This window comes from Zeus faber (assembly GCF_960531495.2).
Source record: "Zeus faber genome assembly, chromosome: 4".
NCBI classification, from domain to species: domain Eukaryota; kingdom Metazoa; phylum Chordata; class Actinopteri; order Zeiformes; family Zeidae; genus Zeus; species Zeus faber.
The window spans coordinates 30,999,296-31,019,120 of NC_137191.1; the positions used below are offsets into that span (position 1 = coordinate 30,999,296).

Consider the following 19,825-nt stretch of genomic DNA (forward strand, 5'->3'; position numbering starts at 1 on the left):
ATTGGACAAATTGTTAATTTATTTCTGAGGTTCTAAATGTATGCATTTATATGTAACATCCTATACAGTTTTCTAAATTCTTCTTCTTTTTCTGTTAATTGATTTGGAGTACCAAAGGTGGTCGCCTGGGGCAGAGGGACTGTGAGAGAAGTTTCCTGTCTAGATTGTTTGATGAATGTACTAAGAAAGGAAGCTGCTAGATGGGTTTTTGGGTCTCACACTCCACAAATTTATTGTATTGCCACAACTAAGCATGTTCAGAATATAGGTATATTATAATCATTTTGTTTGTTAGTATGTGATTTCTATTAAGCCAATTAACATCATAAGTACAAGTATCACCGGGGCCCCTGGCAATGGGCTCTCTCTCTTGAGACCCCTGGCAAGATCTGTTAGTCATTTTATTATACAATGGGGGCTTTCTTGGGACGCCAAACATTCCCAGACACCTACAATACATATTAATCTATATATAAATATGAATAAATATAAACTGTATAACATTTTCAATCTGTATATATTTTCAAATTAAAATTAAGGAATGAGCAATTCATCAATATTATTGTCTAATACATTTCAAACCCTAACCACTTTTATTTTCATAAAACACTCTTAGACAGTTATATTTTAAAGTGTGTCCAAATTGGCCAAAAAAAGCCTTTGTCTAAAGGCTGCTATTGCGAGCTTACTATCAACATCTATTTGGATGTTAAGCATACTACAGATTCAGTTAGTTCAGGTTGTAAACCGTTGGAATAACAAATATTAAATGATCATTTTCACCATCAATACTCCTGAAATTATAAATTTTAATAGACAATCTTGATTCTGATGTATTTTCTGTATTTTACTTGTATTAAAAAAACCCACAAAAAATAAAAAATAAAGTTCTGTTATTCAATTATTTCTGCATTCCTCTCGAGTAAAGGTATGTTCAAGTACAACTAGAATAGTGAAACAAGAGAAACAGCCAAAGAATTGTACATACTCGCTATGGTAAACATTTCCCCAAGTTTCAAAGGAGGCATGTAAAGCTGATAAACAAGACAAATTTTAATGAAAGAAGAAGCACCAAGAACTGTTGATCTGTTTGGTGGGAGAACTTCTAAACACAGCAGTTTCATGCAAAATAATATGCACAAGAAATCTTGAATGTTAGTTGAATCAGAGACAGCATCCATAAAAAAACAACAATGCACCTAAAATGTGCCTTGGGAAGATCAAGATTTTTGAACAGTATATTATATATAAACAAATGGAATTTTAAAATTAAAATTTATGTTGAACTGTACAGTAATAACAATTACGTTTAAAACATCAATACCACTGCACTTGTGGTGACAAAACCAGGCCACAACAGCACTCAGTCTGGAATGAAGAGCTAAGACACCAAAAGGAGCTCGCTAACAGTCGTGTCCTAATCAAACCAAAAGCCACGAACATTGAGCTCCCTTCACTGGTGTAGCTTAGTTTTCAGGCTTTGAGCCTTTCTTGATAGTTCACCCGCATCCACCTCCATGATGATCTTTTGAATTGTTTCAAAAGTGCAGCGGAGCTTTGTAGGGTACTGCATGTTCAAGGCATAAAAGAGTCCAAACAACATTGCAGACGCAAGGGCTACATTGTCGAGAATTTGAAGTGCCACCACACACTCGAGGATTATTCCGATGAGGGTTCATTGCTGGTAGTGTCTTTCACAACATAGATCCCCACTGTCGTTCTCTCTATGGCACTGAAGATATGGGTCTCAGCCATTTCCTGGTTAGAAAGAAACAATAAAATTCTTTAATGAAAGGTTACATTTTTGTTTTTAAACTCAGACCTCATTGGTATTATTAGGAAATACACCGTTCAGCCACAACATTAAAACCACCGAAAGGTGAAGTGAATGTCATTGCTCATTTCGTTCCAATGGCACCTGTCAAGGGGTGGGATATATTAGGCAGTAAGTGAACAGTCAGTTCTTGAAGTTGATGTATTGGAAGCAGGAAAAATGGGCAAGGGTAAGGATCTGAGCAACTTTGACAAGGACCAAATTGTGATGGCTAGACGACTGGGTCAGAGCATCTCCAAAACGGCAGGTCTTGTGGGGTGTTCCCGGTATGCAGCGGTTAGTACTAAAAGTGGTCTAAGGAAGGACAGGGTCATGGGCGCCCATGGGCTCATTGATGCACGTGGGAAGCGACGTCTAGTCCGTCAGGTCCGATCCTACAGAAGAGCTCCTGTAGCACATATCATTGAAAAAGTTAATGCTGCTATGATAGAAAGGTGTCAGAACACACAGTGCATCGCAGCTTGCTGCGTATGGTGCTGTGAAGCCACAGACTGGTCAGAGTGTCCATGCTGACCCCTGTCCACCGCAGAAAGCACCTACAATGCGCACGTGAGCGTCAGAACTGGACCATGGAACAATGGAAGAAGGTGGCCTGATCTGATGAATCACGTTTTCTTCTACATCATGTGGATGACCGGGGTTAAGGTCCGAACCGATGGAGCATATGTGGGATGTCCTTGAACAACAAGCCCGATCCATGTGGGCCCCACCTCACAACTTACAGGAGTTAAGGATCTGCTGCTAACGTCTTGGTGCCACACACCACAGGACACTTTCAGAGGTGGGTCAGAGCTGTTTGGCGGGATATGGGGGGGCTACACAATATTAGTGTTATAAGCGGTTGATTTAATTTTGTGGCTGATCGGTGTACGGCATCTTTCAAACTAAGCAGAGAGGTTACTTTAACCATTACTTTTGGGCTAATAAATACAGCACGATACAGAATCTTCTCACTTGGCTTGGAAACAATCCAACAGGGTAATCCTTTATACCTTCTGCAAGGACAAACAGTATCATAGATGGCATGCCCCACTGTTTATTTTCACCCATAAGATAAGGTAAGATAAACCTTTGTTAGTCCCACAACGGGGAAATTTGCACAGTTACAGGAGCAAAAAGTGACAGCAGAAAATAGAGAGCATCAATAAAGGGTTGTAGTAACTAAAAGTAGGTAAGAATCAAGGTAAGCCCTATAAACAACATAAAATATATAAAAATATATACCTAATTAGAAACAACATAAATAGGAATCGGAGTATTGCACATATTTAGATGAATGTTCTATAGCATACACATTTTTGTTTCATAGATATCATGTAGTTATCATATATGTAGTTATTTGCTGGCAGACAGCATTGTTAGATACTACGTTTGGACTGGCTTTTAGTGGAAAAAAAAACAACCCAAAACAAAACTAAGTAGCCTAATAGCGTGACCATTCAGTGACCATCAGCAGGTAAGTTGGACATTAACAGATTTTCAAATTAGTCAAATTAGGCCAGATTGGTGTTAAAAAAAACAACACAATCAATTAGGCTACTTTTAGGAACAACACACATTTTACAATTTACCTTTGGCGAAGCACACCTCCACCATAGTTGTCATCTGCTGACCATTAGGGAGAATTTCATTTAAAGTAGTGACATGCTAAATAAAGTCACAACCAAATTCAGGCCTCACAATACTTTGTTTGTGAGGACTTGGTCCCTGAAGCACTGTAACACTTATTACCTTGCACACACTCACCACATGATCCTGCACAAGGTGATCAGAATTCTCGTTGAGATCGATGCACAGTCCTTTGATGACACATTCCCATCCGGCACCAATGTCATCCTCAAGGATTAAAACATAAACACATTAAAACGTGATCACATAGCTACATTTTAACTGAAAACTGTCACTAGTTACTGAGTAATGACTCTACATTTCTTTTGATTTTTTGATTTTGTTACATGACAAAACACTGGTGGATTCATCAATTAACTAACACTGAGCTTAATAATTATCTTTGGAATGAAGTTGAGTATCTTCAGACATATTTTCTAAATTACACTGTAATTTACACAGTACTAAATTACATTATAAATTTTTTCCGTCTGTTATTGAATAAAAAACACCACCAGAGAGCAACGGTAAGAACAACTGATGGTTGTAAGTAACTTATTACGGTTACGCTTTATAACATGTTATTCCCAACACTGAATAGCGATGCATCCTCACAGAGTTGAGTTGAGTGATGGTGTGGGAGCATTGACAAGCTGAGCTGAGGGCAGGAAAATCACCAACAAATCTTTCATTTCATGACATGGAGCAGCGACCAAACCTTGTCATTTCAGCACTTGCTTTAGCGTTTTGGCAAACTAAAGGATGGTCCAAAGATAACATAACGGAGCCAAGAACTTGTTATTGCAGAATTGTCCATGGGTCTAACAAAAAGTTTAATATATAGCATATACACTGATCAGCCACAACATAAAAACCACCTGCCTAATATTGTGCAGGTCCTCATTGTGCTGCCAAAACAGCTGACGTGTTGAGGCATGGACTCCACAAGACCTGTGGTATCTGGATCCAAGACATAAGCTGATCCTTTAAGTTGTGAGGTGGGGCCCGTTCCAGAACATCCCACAGATGCTTGTCTGATTGAGATCTGGGGAATTGAGGCCAAATCAATAGTTTGAACTCAGTCATGTTCCTCAAACCATTTTTGCAGTGTGCATTCTCCTGTTGAAAGAGGGCAATGCCATTAGGGAAAATGTGATTTAGACCAGTAACCTGCCAATAGTGGACAGGGGTCAGCATGGGCACTGACTGGTCTGCCGTGTCATTACACCCATCATGGCCAGCAATTAGTGCTACAGTAGATCCTCTGTGGGATTGGACCAGACTGGCTAGCCCTTGCACCCCAATGAGCAGTCAGTGCCTAGGACCCTGTCACCGATTGTTTCCCCTTGGACCGCTTTTGGGTGGTACTAACCACTACACAAGCCCTGCTACGACACAATTAGATATTCCACCCCTTGACAGGTGCCATTGGAATGAGATGTAATTCACCAGTCAGTGGTTTTAATGTTGTGACTGATAGTATGCTATAGCCAACTCATCCCATAAAGGAAACAGCAGAGACATGGTTGCATTACGAATAATTTATTAAATTCAAACATTCCATATCAAGACACCCAGAAGTTTTAATACATATTTAAAATTCAAAGGTCTTCTTTACATCAGCGGTCTGAAATACAAACTCGGACTCAGTGGCCTCAGTCTTCAGACACTCCATTTCATCCTGATAGAAACAAACAGTAAGATCAGTTAGACAAAATGCCATGATGTTCATATTCGGCAAGGATGTTTTTAATCTAGATACTATCATGAAGTAACATTTTGAGCACGTGTGCTTTAATTTATTTAAAGATAATAGCTCGAGCTTGCAGCTCCTCTTAATTACTTACACCAGTGAAGAACTTTTCTATGAGGTTGTGTGCAGCTTGGTAGACCGTTTCGTTGTCGTGGCTCTGCAACATCTCGATTCGGTCCAATCCTCCCAGTTCTTCAACCAGCAGACACAGCTTTTCTGTTTCGCCAAGCTTCTCAGCAGCCTGGTTACACAGCCCAAGGACACATTGTTATAGAAGCAATAAAAATTGAAGGGTAACACAAGTAAGGAGGATAAGGTAGTACAGCTACATCCTGTTTGATTTGCTAATAAGTCACCTGTGTGCACACTAAGTGATAATGGTACAAAAAGGGACCATACACGAGATGCTGATTTGACACCATCTGGTACAACAGCTCATGATTCTAGTTAGTGACGTTAACATGTAATCAACTACCGAGTCATTTCTAATGAAAGGGTAATGGCTTAAGATTGTCTTTTTAATAACTGAACAATCTGCTGCCTTGTGATTGTAGCAACGGGAGTCTTTGGGCGCAGGGAGTTTAGGGGCGGGCAAGTAAAATTAACCCAGAAGAACAGGGGGCAGTGGAGCAATAAGTAGGTGGAGGCTTCCGGAAGAACAAACATGGCTATGCGTGTAGATGCCGAGGAGGAAACTGTTCGTTCCTCGATAACCAACACTGCGTTCAGATGGAATACTGAGCATCTTGTTGTCCATATCTGCTATGTAACATCCAGCCCATTCCGGAGGACAGCAAAGAGTTTGAATATTTAACTTGTGACTATTCCGTATGAGTGAACCAGCTCAGCGAGTCTTGCCTCAAACTTCTCCATTTTGAAATTAAAAAAAAAAAAAGTTCATCGCACCGTCACAATCTCAGAGGTGCGCAATTTCCCCAACACTTGGGTCGATTGCGCACATTAATATTTTTAAAGCTAATTGTGTGTAATCACCGGGTGTCATGACATTTCACTGCATACATGTGACTGTATAGCTATGTATGTGACAGATAATCTCTTGAACATGGTGCCACACCCTGGTGTGGTCATTAGCTTGTTTGGTTAACAAGCTAATGTTGTTAAGGTTAACAAGCTAATGTTGTTAAGGTTAACAACTATAGATTAAGTAAATTTTCATTCCCAACCTTAGTCTTTTGTAGATACACCCTGTATCACGCAAAGATGTTGTAAAATGACTAGCTTGTGTTTTTAAAAAAAAAAAAAAAAAAAAAAACACATTTGAGCACAAAACTCTGAATGTCCTCATCAACGCACCATGAAGATGTTGTTGATGGCATCCAGTATCACCAAGATGGTCTTTGCATCTTTGACCTGCAACAGGTTGAGGATTGCTTCCAGCGCGCCACTTTGCACCAGTTGAACCACTTGCTCCACGGTGCCACCGCTGGTGAAGTTTGTCACTGCCCACACTGCCTCACGCTGGGTCTTAAAGTCACCCTGAGAGAAATAGATTGAGTTTTTGGTAATTGCAAGTATTTCAGTATTGGGATGACTGTCAGCATTACCGCAAAATATCTAGACTGCAATGGTCAGATATAATTCAATTTAGTACATCACCTTGTAGTGCTATCAATTTACAATACATTGTAAACAATTTAAAGACATAAGGTGAAGGATCAGAGCTGTGGCCTGCAAGTCACTCGCAAAATGATAAATTCAGGATAGAAATCGAAGCCAACCAATGACTGTCCACTGCGCTTTGTCCAACTATGTGTTGATCATAAGTTTAAGATACCAAATATTTCAGGGCCAGTCAAGTCCTCCAGCCACCTACAGTGCAGGAAGACTAGCGTCTGCAAAATACAGCCACCTTTGTCAGCCGGCTACTCACGTTCCTGAGTAGATTAACCAGTGGGGCCAGCAGGCCACACGTGATGAGCTGCTGGATCTGTTTGCAGGGTCCTGCCGCGATGTTGGACAAGGCCCAGGCCGCTTCCTTCTGCACATTGGCCTTCGTGTGCCTCATGAGCTGCGGCAGTGCCGACAGCACGCCAGCGTCGATGGCCATCTGGGTCTGCAGGTCAGAGCCACTCACAATGTTTCCAATGGAGCGAAGAGCTGGGATCTGCAAGAGCATGAGTGATACTGGATCATAGAACTGACACAAGCTAGTAGAGCAAGGACCTTTAAATATACAAGAATGGACATCTAGAATTGGAGCTGAAATCCAGCAGATAGAAACCATTGAAGGGTAGCATTACCACCACGCAGAGCTCCTCATGGCCCATGAGGGCCACCAGCCGCACGACTATGCCAGTTTTCACCACCACGTCGATACGGTCGTTGGAGCCGTCAGTGAGGTAGGAGATGGCCCAGCATGCATCAGACAGGATGTCCTTATCACTGAGGTGGAGCAGCTGCACCAGGGAGGGCAACACCTGATGGAAAGGCTCATTTTAGACATACTGGCTGTCTGAAAATGTAATTGACAGTGAGGTCACAACAAAGAATATTTATGGATAAAACTAGGTTGCATAATATGTTATGATGCTGTGTTCAAGTACGTAGGCAAAAAGGTTTACTTTGTTGAAATCACATTTCAAATGTGCAATTTATACATTTCAACGATTGTTTGAGTCTACTGAACCAGGCTGTAAATCACTCACCGGTTAAATTTTAGTTTTGTTTACCTGCTGGACTGCAGATAGTGGTGGAAAGGGGTTCTTGTTCCGGCACAAGTTGGACAAAGTCCAAGTGAGATTACGCAGGTAGCCCACCTTAGGGAAGGAACTAAAATCTGTTTTCTGTACACCATGTATTATTGACAATTTACCATAATTATTCATATTCCAATTACAGGAATTTACACACAAATAACTGAAAATATGCAGTTTTCTTCTTTGAGAGGGAAATAATATATACATCTGCGGTAAACATACTGGCGTTTCTGGAGTGATTCTGGCTAGCAAGGCAGGGATGACATTACAATCTATCAGGGCATCTCTGTAAGCTGGACCATCACCTGGGGAGAGGACATCCATTACAAGTCACAGAATAGAGGCTGGCTATATAAAGAGACTAGTTTGTCAGAGTAATGAGGGTTTATTTGAACTAAGCATTACCTGCAATATTCCCCAAGGCCCAGACTGCTTGCTCACTGATATGGAGTACCGGTGATGCCAGCAGGGAGATGAACGCTGGCACTGCCCCATGCTCCACCACCTAATAGGACAGACACTCCAACCTCTTTGCATGAGTAACTTCACTTTGACAAGCTCAATATCACTTAAAATCCTCATAGGAAACTACACCTGCTGCGTGTGCCAGGAGGTTCCGGAGGCGATGTTTGTCAGAGCCCAGGCGGCTTCAAACTGCAGCGTAGGCTCATTGTTCATGCCCAGGAACTCCACAAAGCGGGACAGCAGACCAGCATCGATGATCTCCTTCAGGGGAGGGTTGCGTTCCTGAGAAAGCAGCTTCCTGTTGGGAGAGGAAGTTAAAAAAATAATAGACTCAGTGACAAGTGCACGCAGGCAAGAGCACATTAGGCAGTGGAGGCCATTTGTCCATTTAGTACATGGACATCTTTCCCTAGCCATAGAAGGGACGAGTGTTTAAGAAAGACTGCATTTTAGTTTTAACTTCATTCTTTTATTCTATTTTGCAAAAGCATTTTGCCGACCTACTTTGGTTTAATGGTCGCCATCTGATGGCTTTCTTTTAATGTATAGCACTTTGAATGACAAGTCGGGTGTGGAAGGTGTACAAATAAGGTAGTTATAGCTCGTGTGCACACGTGCTCGCTTCAGCCAGCTGTCATGGAGTTAACGGCAAGACTAGCAGCGATATTAATGTCACACAGTCAGTGAACAGAACTGAGAAAACTTCATTCCAAACAGTTAGAACAGACTTAACAATTTAGTGATGGCAGATAATTGAATAGAGTTCATTAAAAGTACCCCACCGCTTTTATTTCGTTTTATGAGGCCAGCTAACGTTTGCCGTCTATTCGACGCTCAACTTTTAAACTCTGAATTCTCGCCTAGGCAGCACAACCGTTGCCTAGGCGACTGCGGGGAACGTCACCCTCACCTCGCCGCCTGGCAACCCCGAGTCTGCAAGTCCCTGCAGTGGCTGTTGGCGTGCTCGATGATCTCCTCGATAGACAGGGCGCTCGCCTAAACGCGTTGGAAAAAAAAATATATATATATATACATAGAAGTTATTCTGGAGAATATCCCTCTCGTGGTAAGTTCCGACACAGCAAAACGGCGCATCGAACCTTGTCCCCGCCGCCCTCCGCGGACAGCGCCTCTTCGTCGGGCAGGGAGCTCAAAGTGATGTTTCGCCTCTTCAGGAAACTCTCATCCTTGTGAGCTTTGCGCAGTTCCACGCACACGGAGATCCTTTTCTCACGAAGTTTCTGTGTCGCAACATGAGTGTCAACGACGCAACTTAAAATAATAATAATGATGATGATGATAATAATAACTGATAATAAAGAGGTCGTATTACGGCAGGATCCTTGCCCTTGTTCTTGAATTTGGAGAGCCGCTCATCAACCACGTTCTTGGTGGGCATCGTGGAGTTCTGGCGCCCGAAACGCGTCTAAACTCCGCAAGAGAAGCGGCTGCGGACATACAGACCGACATAACCCGAGTTCCTTAAAAGGACTTTAAATACCAAGACAGTTGTTCGTGCAGGTGAATCCACTTAGCTCTTATGTTTCTATCCCGCCCAATAAGTCAATCGATGCAATACCTATCCGAGACGCTAGATGTCAGCATTGTGTAAAAAAACAAAACAAAACACCCCAGTCGTACAATAAGAACAGCTCTTGCAGAACAGCCGCTTACATTTTGTTCATCACACAAACAAAAAATATATATATACATACAAACATGTCTGTGAGCTCATCACAGTCATTTATCCTGTGAATAGTGTCGCATTTTGTATATTAGTATATATAGTGTATATTATATTTCTGACATATTTTTTGTATTTAGGCTATTTATAAATTATACATTTTATAAATTATAAATTTGTATATATTTGACATTTGACATTTGATTTTATTATTATTGTGTTGTCGATTTTTTTCAGACTGTTAAGCTGTTTTATTTATTATTCTTTTTTTTCTACGCTAATGGTCTGCAGTGTAACGCACCAAACAAACCAACAAAATATTATGTTATAATTAATTCATAATTTTACCCATATTGTACAATGTCTGGTGTGTAGTGTTAATGTTCGCACAAGGAGACACTGGGATGAACTGGTAACTTGCCAAGCCCACATTTTTAGGGAAACTAATTATATAATTATATTTCCAGTTATGTATATATAAAACTTAATTTATATTGATATTTCATACACCCAGATGACTCAATGTGCTTTCCAACAACAATGCATATGGAAAGATAAGTCGGAAAGCTTTAATATAAAGAAATATACAATAATAATGTGAAATAAATAGCATTATATATTACATAATGAATAACAAAAAAAATACAAAAAAGTGTGTATTTCGAAGGAAAAAAGTAATTCTCGCTGGAGGCAGCAGCAGTTGCAGAACGGGCAGACTCTTCTGGAAGAGAGTGGCATTTCATAGTAGTAGGAGCTTAATGTGGTCTCTCCTGGCTTCTTCTCTTACCCAGTGTGGGGCAGCCACACAGCAGCCAGTATTGCATCCTTGGAGTCGAGAGTAGTTTCAAATCTACTTTTCATGGCCCCCACAATAATGTTGGACAGTGCAGACGTTATTGGCAATAGGCTGTCTTTCATTCCCAGGGTTTTGGCCATTAGAACTTCAAGTGTTGGTTGAAGCGTTCCATAAAAACATTCACAGTGTTCATAAGAGACACGTGTTATGACCAAGGCCAGGAGGGACTCAAATGCACGACACAGAGACGGAAGGCGGACAGGGGTAAACAAAGGACTTTTATTCTGAGTCACAGTGGTGATGACAAGAGGGGTCCGGTCGGGTTGGAGCTATCGGACCAGGTGGAGCAACACAGGACAGGGCCGAAGTGGACTGGGAAGGAGGGGTCCAGGTTCTGGGTGGAGGGACAGTGAACCAGGCTGGTCGAAGTAGGGCAGGAATGACTTGAACGAGGAGAGGAAACAGACAGGTTAAGACAAGGACAAGATACTTGGATTACTCAGGCTTTGAGCGCGCCAAGAGAGATACAAACTCAGGTAAGTTAGCTGACAATCTGACGATGAGTGACTGGGGAGACGGGGAATAAATACAGCAGTTGATGATGATGGGTCTCAGGTGTGTGTGGAGTTTGCCAGAGGAAGGATGAGGGAAGTGCGGCCCCTACTGGCGTTAGGAGGCCGTGGGCTTGACAACGTGTCCACACCCTGCAAAATGTCTAGAGAGTGACTGACAGGCTTCAAAATGGAACATTATTCTTTCAGAAACTGATATTCCCTGTAATTTATGCATTTAATTCGGAAGCTGGGTACAGATGTATTTATGTCAGCGAGGGGCATATCTGTGATCTGTGTGCATAGGCGTCATAGAATGAGTTCCACCGTGTCACTGTGCGGACAAGCAGCTTTCTATCGCTCACCTCTTCAATGCATTCCAATGCAGCTGTCAAGCGGCTTGGGCCTTAGACCACAGTGCTGAGCATTTGGCTGTAGCACTCCAATATACAGCCCTCGATTCTGTGTTTGATACCAGCCATTTATCAACCTTGTTGTTTGCTATTAGATTCATGGCATGGGCTGCACAACTATGGTGGGGAGGCAGTACACATGGACTGTTTTGGACATCATCCTCGGCGGCAGTGAACACACTGTGGAGGTCAGTAAATGTCACATCTTTATTCTCGACTTCCTCATTCCTCATTCTCACCTTCCTTCCCCCTCCTTCTCTTCCTCCTCCTCCTCCTCCTCTGTGTCAGACTCAGTGCTAATTTGCTGCTGATGCTCCTTGAATGTCTTCACACAATTACATCCATTGTCTTTCATGTCCATCGCACATGCTGTCACTTTGTTTGTGGTCAGCCCATGTAGAGAAAATATATCCTCCAACTTTTGCAATTGCGTCATACATGGGTTGGCCCCTGACTCTTTTGCAAGCTACCACCACTTTTCCTCGTTTCAAGGTATCTGCATCTATCCAATGCACCGTCACCCCCATGAAGCTTTTGTTGTTGGTACTCCATATGTCTGCTATCGTTGATACATATGCTTGTGCTTCAAAAGTTTTCTTCAGCTCCTTTATCATTAAAGCATAGGACTTATCCAATTATTTTGCAAATGTCTTGCTGTCTGGTAATGCAGGTTGAAAAGATAAGAAGATATAGTTACTGTAAGGTCAAAATTATAGGCACCCTTGATAAAGAAGGGCAAAAAGGCCTGTATAAAATAAACAACAGAGGTAATGATCTATATTTTATGCTCAAAAATATGGGAAAATTACATTATTTTATTATAATACTAGAATTTTGGACGCACAAAATAACACCCTAATCAACAAAGAAGTGGTTACTGACCACAAAATCATTATATCAACGCCACATCATCACGTTATATTTTTCTATATGCTGCGTTTGGTTTGTGGTCTTCTCGACAAGCTTTCGCAAAGCTGGAGATTCAATGGTTGACAGAGGCTTCATGTTTTCCACAACATGAAGCTTCTGTCTGAGCCTCTGCCTGAACTCCTCCTCAGTTCTCGGGGTTCAGGCATCCTGGAAGATGATGATGATCTGGCACAGAAATCCAGTTGAGCTTGCTTTGGCTCACTTGTGCTCTTGTCGGCCTCTCTCATCATTCTCTCCGTTAGCTCAGTGCAGGGGTGATCTTTATCGAGGTGTTTCTTAAGGGTGCCTAGTACCTAGTACCGCCTTAAGGTAACTATTCCAATTCTTCGCCTTTGAAAGTTCCTTAGACTTGCCAAATATTGCATTTTACATATTGCATGTTCTTGTGAATTTCTTTTATAAATTCAAAGTAATGAGAATATATCCACTTGGAAACTGTGCTGTCACTCACCATGTCTCACAAGAATTGCATGACTCAGCCGACAGCCAACTGACTTAACCCTTTCACGTAACTTCTGATAACCGGATATATCTATGTAACATATTTTTTATGACGCTTCATTTTGGATGGAAACACGTTACTTGACATGGTACCTGTAATGATATTACCCACATTGTTTTAGTAATTTGCTATATTACTGCATTACTGTTAAAAAGAAAGTTACTGTAACCCCCAACACGGCAAAACACGCACGCATGCATGCAAGCACACACAGACCCTCACACATGCACACACAAATAAACGTACAGTACAGTACACACACAGGTATATGCAGTTCTCATACTCACACTTGTAAGTCACCAAACACGATACAAACACACGCACATACACACACACACTTTTACCCAACTCATTTTTATAGTAAGCAGACAAGCATGCAAAGCATCTCTGACAACCATGACACGCACGCACGCACGCACGCACGCACGCACGCACGCACGCACGCACGCACGCACGCACGCACGCACCCACGCACGCACCCGCACACACACACACACACACACACACACACACACACACACACACACACACACACACACACACACACACACACACACACACACACACAGCCACAGAGAACACACATATGGTGACAGATAAAGAGAGACAGAGGTGAGCTTTGTCCCACTAATTCATTGGTTCTCACATATCAAAGCAGAGAGAGAGTATGAGAAATACTCCAGGATGTGGGTTAGAATGACAGACAGGAGACAAGAGAGAGAGAGAGAGAGAGAGAGAGGGATGGATAGAGACAGAAAGGGGGACAAAAAGAGAACGAGACGGAGAGACAGAGGAAAGACACAGACCTTAGATTAGGAGATGGGATGGTCAGTGTATGAGTGTTTATTTGTGTGTGTGTGTGTGTGTGTGTGTGTGTGTGTGTGTGCGTGCGTGTGTGTGTAGTTCTCAGTATTCTGTGTATGTGCATTTTTTGATGGGTGTGAATCATATTAAAGATTGAGGGAATTTCCATTACGGGGAACAGAGTCGTGCGTCCCACATGTACGGTAACTGATATCCTGATGGGCTTTAAAGTGTCGGTTGCGCCTTCGTTTCATCTTGAGATATTTAGACTGGCGTGTGTGTGTCAGTGTAGATTAGACGAAACGCTGATACGATGGCACCTCTCTCTGAAACTCAAAGAGAAACATTGAAGAAAGGTTTGACTCTTTTGTTCAGATTCGGTTCTTGGCGAGTCACTCTGTAAAAGGAGTCTCCCCAGTCGTTTTGCTCTGAATTAAAACAAGAATTGTTTCATTTTGTTTATTTAATTAACAAATTATTGATTTATCTATTTTAGTGCTTGAAAGGATAGTGCTGCGCCATGGGAGTGTTTCATTGTAAAACCTTAAAAAGCCTCTAGAGTCAACCGGCTGAAATAATGAAAATAGATGTGCCTTTTCCCGAGTCACACAGCCTCAGAATTTCTTTTTCAAATGTAAACCATGGTTACGACACCATCTGTCTAGTCAGTGTCACCCATCTCAACCCCCCGCTCCCCACCCTCTCTACCTCTCTCTCTTTCATCTATTAATATTTCATGCCTATCAATAACTGAGACAAGATGGATCTCAGGACAATCCATCACCCTGGGCCGTCCTAAATTTGCATATGTGTGTGTGTGGCGTCCAATAGTCCATTATTGGATTGTTTTGCTGACGTATCAATGGCTTGTACTGAGGGACCTGGCCGCTTGTCCCCATAGCCATGGATCAAAATGAACCATTTATCATCTCACACACACACACACACACACACACACGCATGCACGCACGCACGCACACACACACACACACACACACACACACACACAGACACACACACACACACACACACACACACACAAACTCACACACACAGTAGCTGTGTGCCCACATCAAGGTAGGGTATACAGCATTTATGTTGTATATAAGGCTTAAATGTTGTCCACCATCACAGGTCATGCTTGCTATACATTATTTAACTCAGAATAGAATCTGAATGTGTAAGAATAAGACGCAACGTAAACGGTAGAGAACTACTCATACTGTACAGGATTAAAATATGCAGTATTTTGAAATTCTACGTACTGTAATACTGATCTTGTACTCCCACACCGAGGATTATTGCTTCTGGTGCTGATCCAAGAAACATAATTTACACTTACTGATTTTATTTATTTAGTCCTGCAATATAATCCAATCCAATCCAACCACTACAGAAAAAAGAATTGCAATGGTTGGAGAAGTTGACTAGAGGAGATCTCTTGATAGCAGCTCTGAGCTGAATGACCTCTGACCAATCATGCAGACTAGAGAAAGGACAAATGCTCGTCTTCTGTAATGGATTTTTTTGCTTCAAAAATGCAAAAAACAACTTTGTATTTTCTATTTTACCATTTTCTTTTCACTTGATATGCTCACTGTCTGTCATGCAAACCATTTTTTGGGGAATTTCTTTCCCCCTGATTCAGACAGGAAGGTCAATAGCAATTACATCGATGTGTATCGAGATAGCGACGGGCTGCATGATATCAGCATGCAGCCCCTGCCTCATCTGTTAGACCTGAAGCACAGACAAAATCTAGGGACCTGTTGTGTGTTTCATGAATCCCACATTGTTTTTTACGTATGCTCATCTCCCAGGAGCAAAAGTGTGAAGAAGCTCAGAAACACTTTTTGAAAGAGGCTTGGTGGAACAGTCAAACTCCATGCAACGCAAAATAAATTCTGTGTAGTGCTATCACGGGATTTTGGTGAGTCCTGTAAAAACATTAGTGGCCTTTTAAATACAGTACGTGAAGTATTAAGTATAGTTAAGTAGAACATTTTCAATTTCCACGAATACACCACACTCATCATCTTGCAGTAAATACTCAGGAAACGAGCGTCATACAATTCGGCACGTCACACATTTGGGCGAAACACCGTAACAACACTGTGGCATAGCAGCAAAATTTGTGCCAGGGGGCAGTTCTTCTAAGAGCATGTCCTCAGGAGTTTGCACACAGAATAGAACTCAGACCTGTAGAGCACACAGATAAGCTCCGGGTTCTTAAAAATAAGAGACATAACAACTGGAGGTACAAACACACACACACACACACACACACACACACACACACAAAATCTAGAATGAAGGATGCTGTTGTTGAGTTAATGTCTTAATGTCTGTGTTTGTGTGTGTGTGTGTGTGTGTGTGTGTGTGTGTGTGTGTGTGTGTGTGTGTGTGTGTGTGTGTGTGTGTGTCTGTGTGTGGGTGTGTCTGTGTGTGTGGTGATGATGAGAAACTAGCCGTAGGGGATAGGGGGCAGGGATTGGGCCCCAAAGGCCCTCAGTGCCGAGAGAAGAAGTGGGGGTTGTGAGGTGAGGGTAGGAGGTATCAGGTGTGTCTGGACTGAGAGGCCCCTCACACGGGCATTCACCCGCTGCCCAGGCCTGGACAAAGGCAGGGATCTCTAGCCTCCATGTCAGGGCACGGACTGGCTGAGTAACACTAGAAGGCCTTAATGGCTCCTGGGTGAAGGAGAGATGGCTGGGAGATTACAAGCTGGGAAAAGGCTGGGTGTAAAAGCAGTGGTGCAGCGCTGGTTGCGGAGTCCGGTGTCTCATCGTCACAGGAGGGAATATCACAGTCCTGTCACAGCCAGACATCCAAATCAGCAGAGTTTCAAACTCCTGACGCTCACCCTTACCTTACACAAAGATCAATATTTAGAATGAGCACAAGTGGCACAGCGTCAGGTAAACTTACAGTACACCAAGTCAAGTACACCTTTCAAAAAGGTGACGCCACCCCAGGTCCAGTGCCTGGGGAGGCGGACATGGACATGGAAGAAAAGACCAAGCAGAAAATAAGAAATACGCGCATTTGATTTTTGTGTTCCATGCCTTTTCACCAAGTTCCCTTCATGTTAATATCTCTCCTAATATGAAATCTGGGTGAGGAGAGTTCAATCCTGATCAAATAGTTTGGTTTCATAGCTCATGCAATGCGCAGAGGTGACACTGGCTATGTCCAGTTGATACAGTCTCCGGCTCCTTGCCCTGCTATGTGCAGCTTATTATTACGGCCTACTAATCGTTAGTAGCGCAGACTCAAAAACGATTTGTTTGTAGCAAATACATTTTTTTTAAAGACTCATCAATTCAGGCGAGCAAGTTATATTATTAAAAATTATATACTGTATATCAAATGGGACTGATTTTGGAACCGGGATCCAGGGAGACAGCAGGGAGAGGAAGGAAGACGGACTGCAAGAATAGACCAGAGGGAGAAATTGACAAACAAAACCAGAAATTTATGATCGAACTATGACAGATTTACTCTTTCCATTCTACCAAAATAAATAGTTTGACAGAATGAAATGATTCTTGTGAGAATTCCATTCACAACTGAGAGCCAAGCCAACTTTTCTAACTCACGTTTATCGCTCACAGGAAGTCCTCCTTCGCTAACATGTGTTACACCAACAGAATCAAACGAACGTGGAGTCGGAAAATGAAATGACACTTTTTACTGAATGACTTGTCCAAAAGCAGTCACAAACCTCCTCATCACTACGAATTGTCGCCACTTTCGGTACGAAGTTTGTTCTGAACATAGAGCTGGTATTCTGGCTGGAATCGATGAATTTCACAGACAAGTACAGCCCTGCAATTTTGATCTTGCAACACAAGCGCTAATTTCCATTATTTTATTTTATTGTCATGGGAGCTTTAGCAATGTATTGATGTGCAAATATCGATCATTTAGCTCTGAGTACAACAAATCATAAAATATGTTCTGATTTAACTCGAAACTTAACCTTGTACTCTTCATAGTATGTCAATTAAAACGTTTATTGCAAGTTAAGGTTGTTTACTCACCGTGTAAATAGTTAGAGGCACAACACTGTTGTCCTTTAATAGTACTATTACTTGTTTTCTGTTCTGATCTCTAAACTGTCAATCAGCGAGAAATTGTTAAATCGATTGAAAGTGTCCGAATGAGTGCCCTCCTATTGCCACCACCCCCTACCCTAACCCTAACCCTAACCCTAACCCTACCCTAACTCTAACCGAACCTAACCCTAACCTCTGCTGACATCCACTTGTGTTTGACTTAACCTCATCAACGTTCCAAAGAGATAAGGTCATAAAATAAAGCCACTTAATCTCATGAGAAATGGGTACAATTAAAGAACTCAAAACCCCCAATCGCCACCTCTTGGTGCACAAATAAAGGTGAATTGGTTGCTTGCAGAAACAGGACAAGATAAACCTTTAGGAGGATACGATCAGAGGTAAGTATTCAAAGACCAAACACAAAAGCCGCCAACACCGAAGTCAACACATTCAAAATTATTTTCCAAATCCAGCCCCGCCCCCGCCGTACGTACACACATACCTCATACACTCACGCGCACTCTTTGTGTATGCACGCATACATATCTGTCTGTCTGCGAGTCAGCCAGGTATGGTAATTATTGTTTGGCTTTAGCTCGCTGGTGGAGCGGTGCGGCGGGGTTGTGTTGCACTCAAAACGTACAAAATAATGCACTTACTATCAACAACTCTTTTCTTTTGACTCCTTTCTCTGGCTTTACACTTGGAAACGGATCCTGTTCACACTCATGCACACACCCAGCTATTATACCATATTAAAACAAGGGAAATACACAAGTATTTACATGAACATACTGTATACAGTATTTTCACAGCACAGGGATTGTATTTGCCCCCCCAAATGCTTAACACTGTTTAGATCCTACTTATTGCTTACTGCTTACATTTCTGATTCATTAATGGGTATTGATTAAATAAGTAATTGTTATAGAGGTTGGAGAAAGATTCTCAAAGACTCATCTATTGATTCATACTAAAAAGTGACTCAAGGCCAAGGAATGCCGTGGGGAAGTACGATTTGTTGACATGCATAGGAAATAACTGACTGAACTGTTATGTAAGTTTACAAATGTCAAGATTCTGCTAGAATGGTATTTGGGGAAAAGTGACGTATGATTATCGAAGCTCATTCACAGGTCTATTGAGCGAGTCAGCTACAGATGTTGAAAAGACCTCCACCTCAAAAATTTGATTCTAAGTATTCACTTAGTTCAGTTACCTCCCTCATTATTTTTTTAATTTATTTTAAATTGTTATTACATGGATTTTAATTAACTTGAATTTGGATGAAAAAAAAAACAACACAGATATGAAAAAAGTAAATTAACTTATGAAGCGTGTGCATTTTTCATGTGCATCGACCAGTTTTTGGGTATGTAATTTTAAATGTTTTATGTTATTTCAAATTTTAATCGAAAATTTGCTTCCAGATATCTTATGTATCATATCTGTTATGTCATTTTCTTTCATTTGAATTTACAAATCATATATTTTGATTATAATTATATAATTATAATAATTATATAATGATAATGTTTTCTGTTTTCTATAAGTTGTGGTGTGTGTTTGAATAGGCTGTGTATGACAGCCAGCATCATTGTGTGTGTTTACATGTGTTTCCACATGTGTGTACGTCTGTCATGTCTATGTCTTTATATCCGTGTGTGTGTGTGTGTGTGTGTGTGTGTGTGTGTGTGTGTGTGTGTG

At 41.6% G+C, this 19,825-nt stretch overlaps 1 protein-coding gene across 1 annotated transcript; it reads right to left on the reverse strand.

The window, feature by feature from the left end:
- Positions 1-5,036: 5,036 nt before the first annotated feature.
- Positions 5,037-9,776, reverse strand: kpna7 (karyopherin alpha 7 (importin alpha 8); the record flags this gene model as incomplete). The annotated part of the gene is made up of 12 exons (XM_079998613.1): positions 5,037-5,123; positions 5,290-5,436; positions 6,510-6,692; positions 7,087-7,320; positions 7,457-7,633; positions 7,886-7,972; positions 8,135-8,217; positions 8,318-8,417; positions 8,507-8,675; positions 9,288-9,373; positions 9,466-9,618; positions 9,711-9,776. The coding sequence occupies 12 exons, from the start codon at positions 9,774-9,776 to the stop codon at positions 5,037-5,039; spliced, it is 1,572 nt and encodes a 523-aa protein (XP_079854739.1).
- Between the last annotated feature and the right edge of the window lie 10,049 nt (positions 9,777-19,825).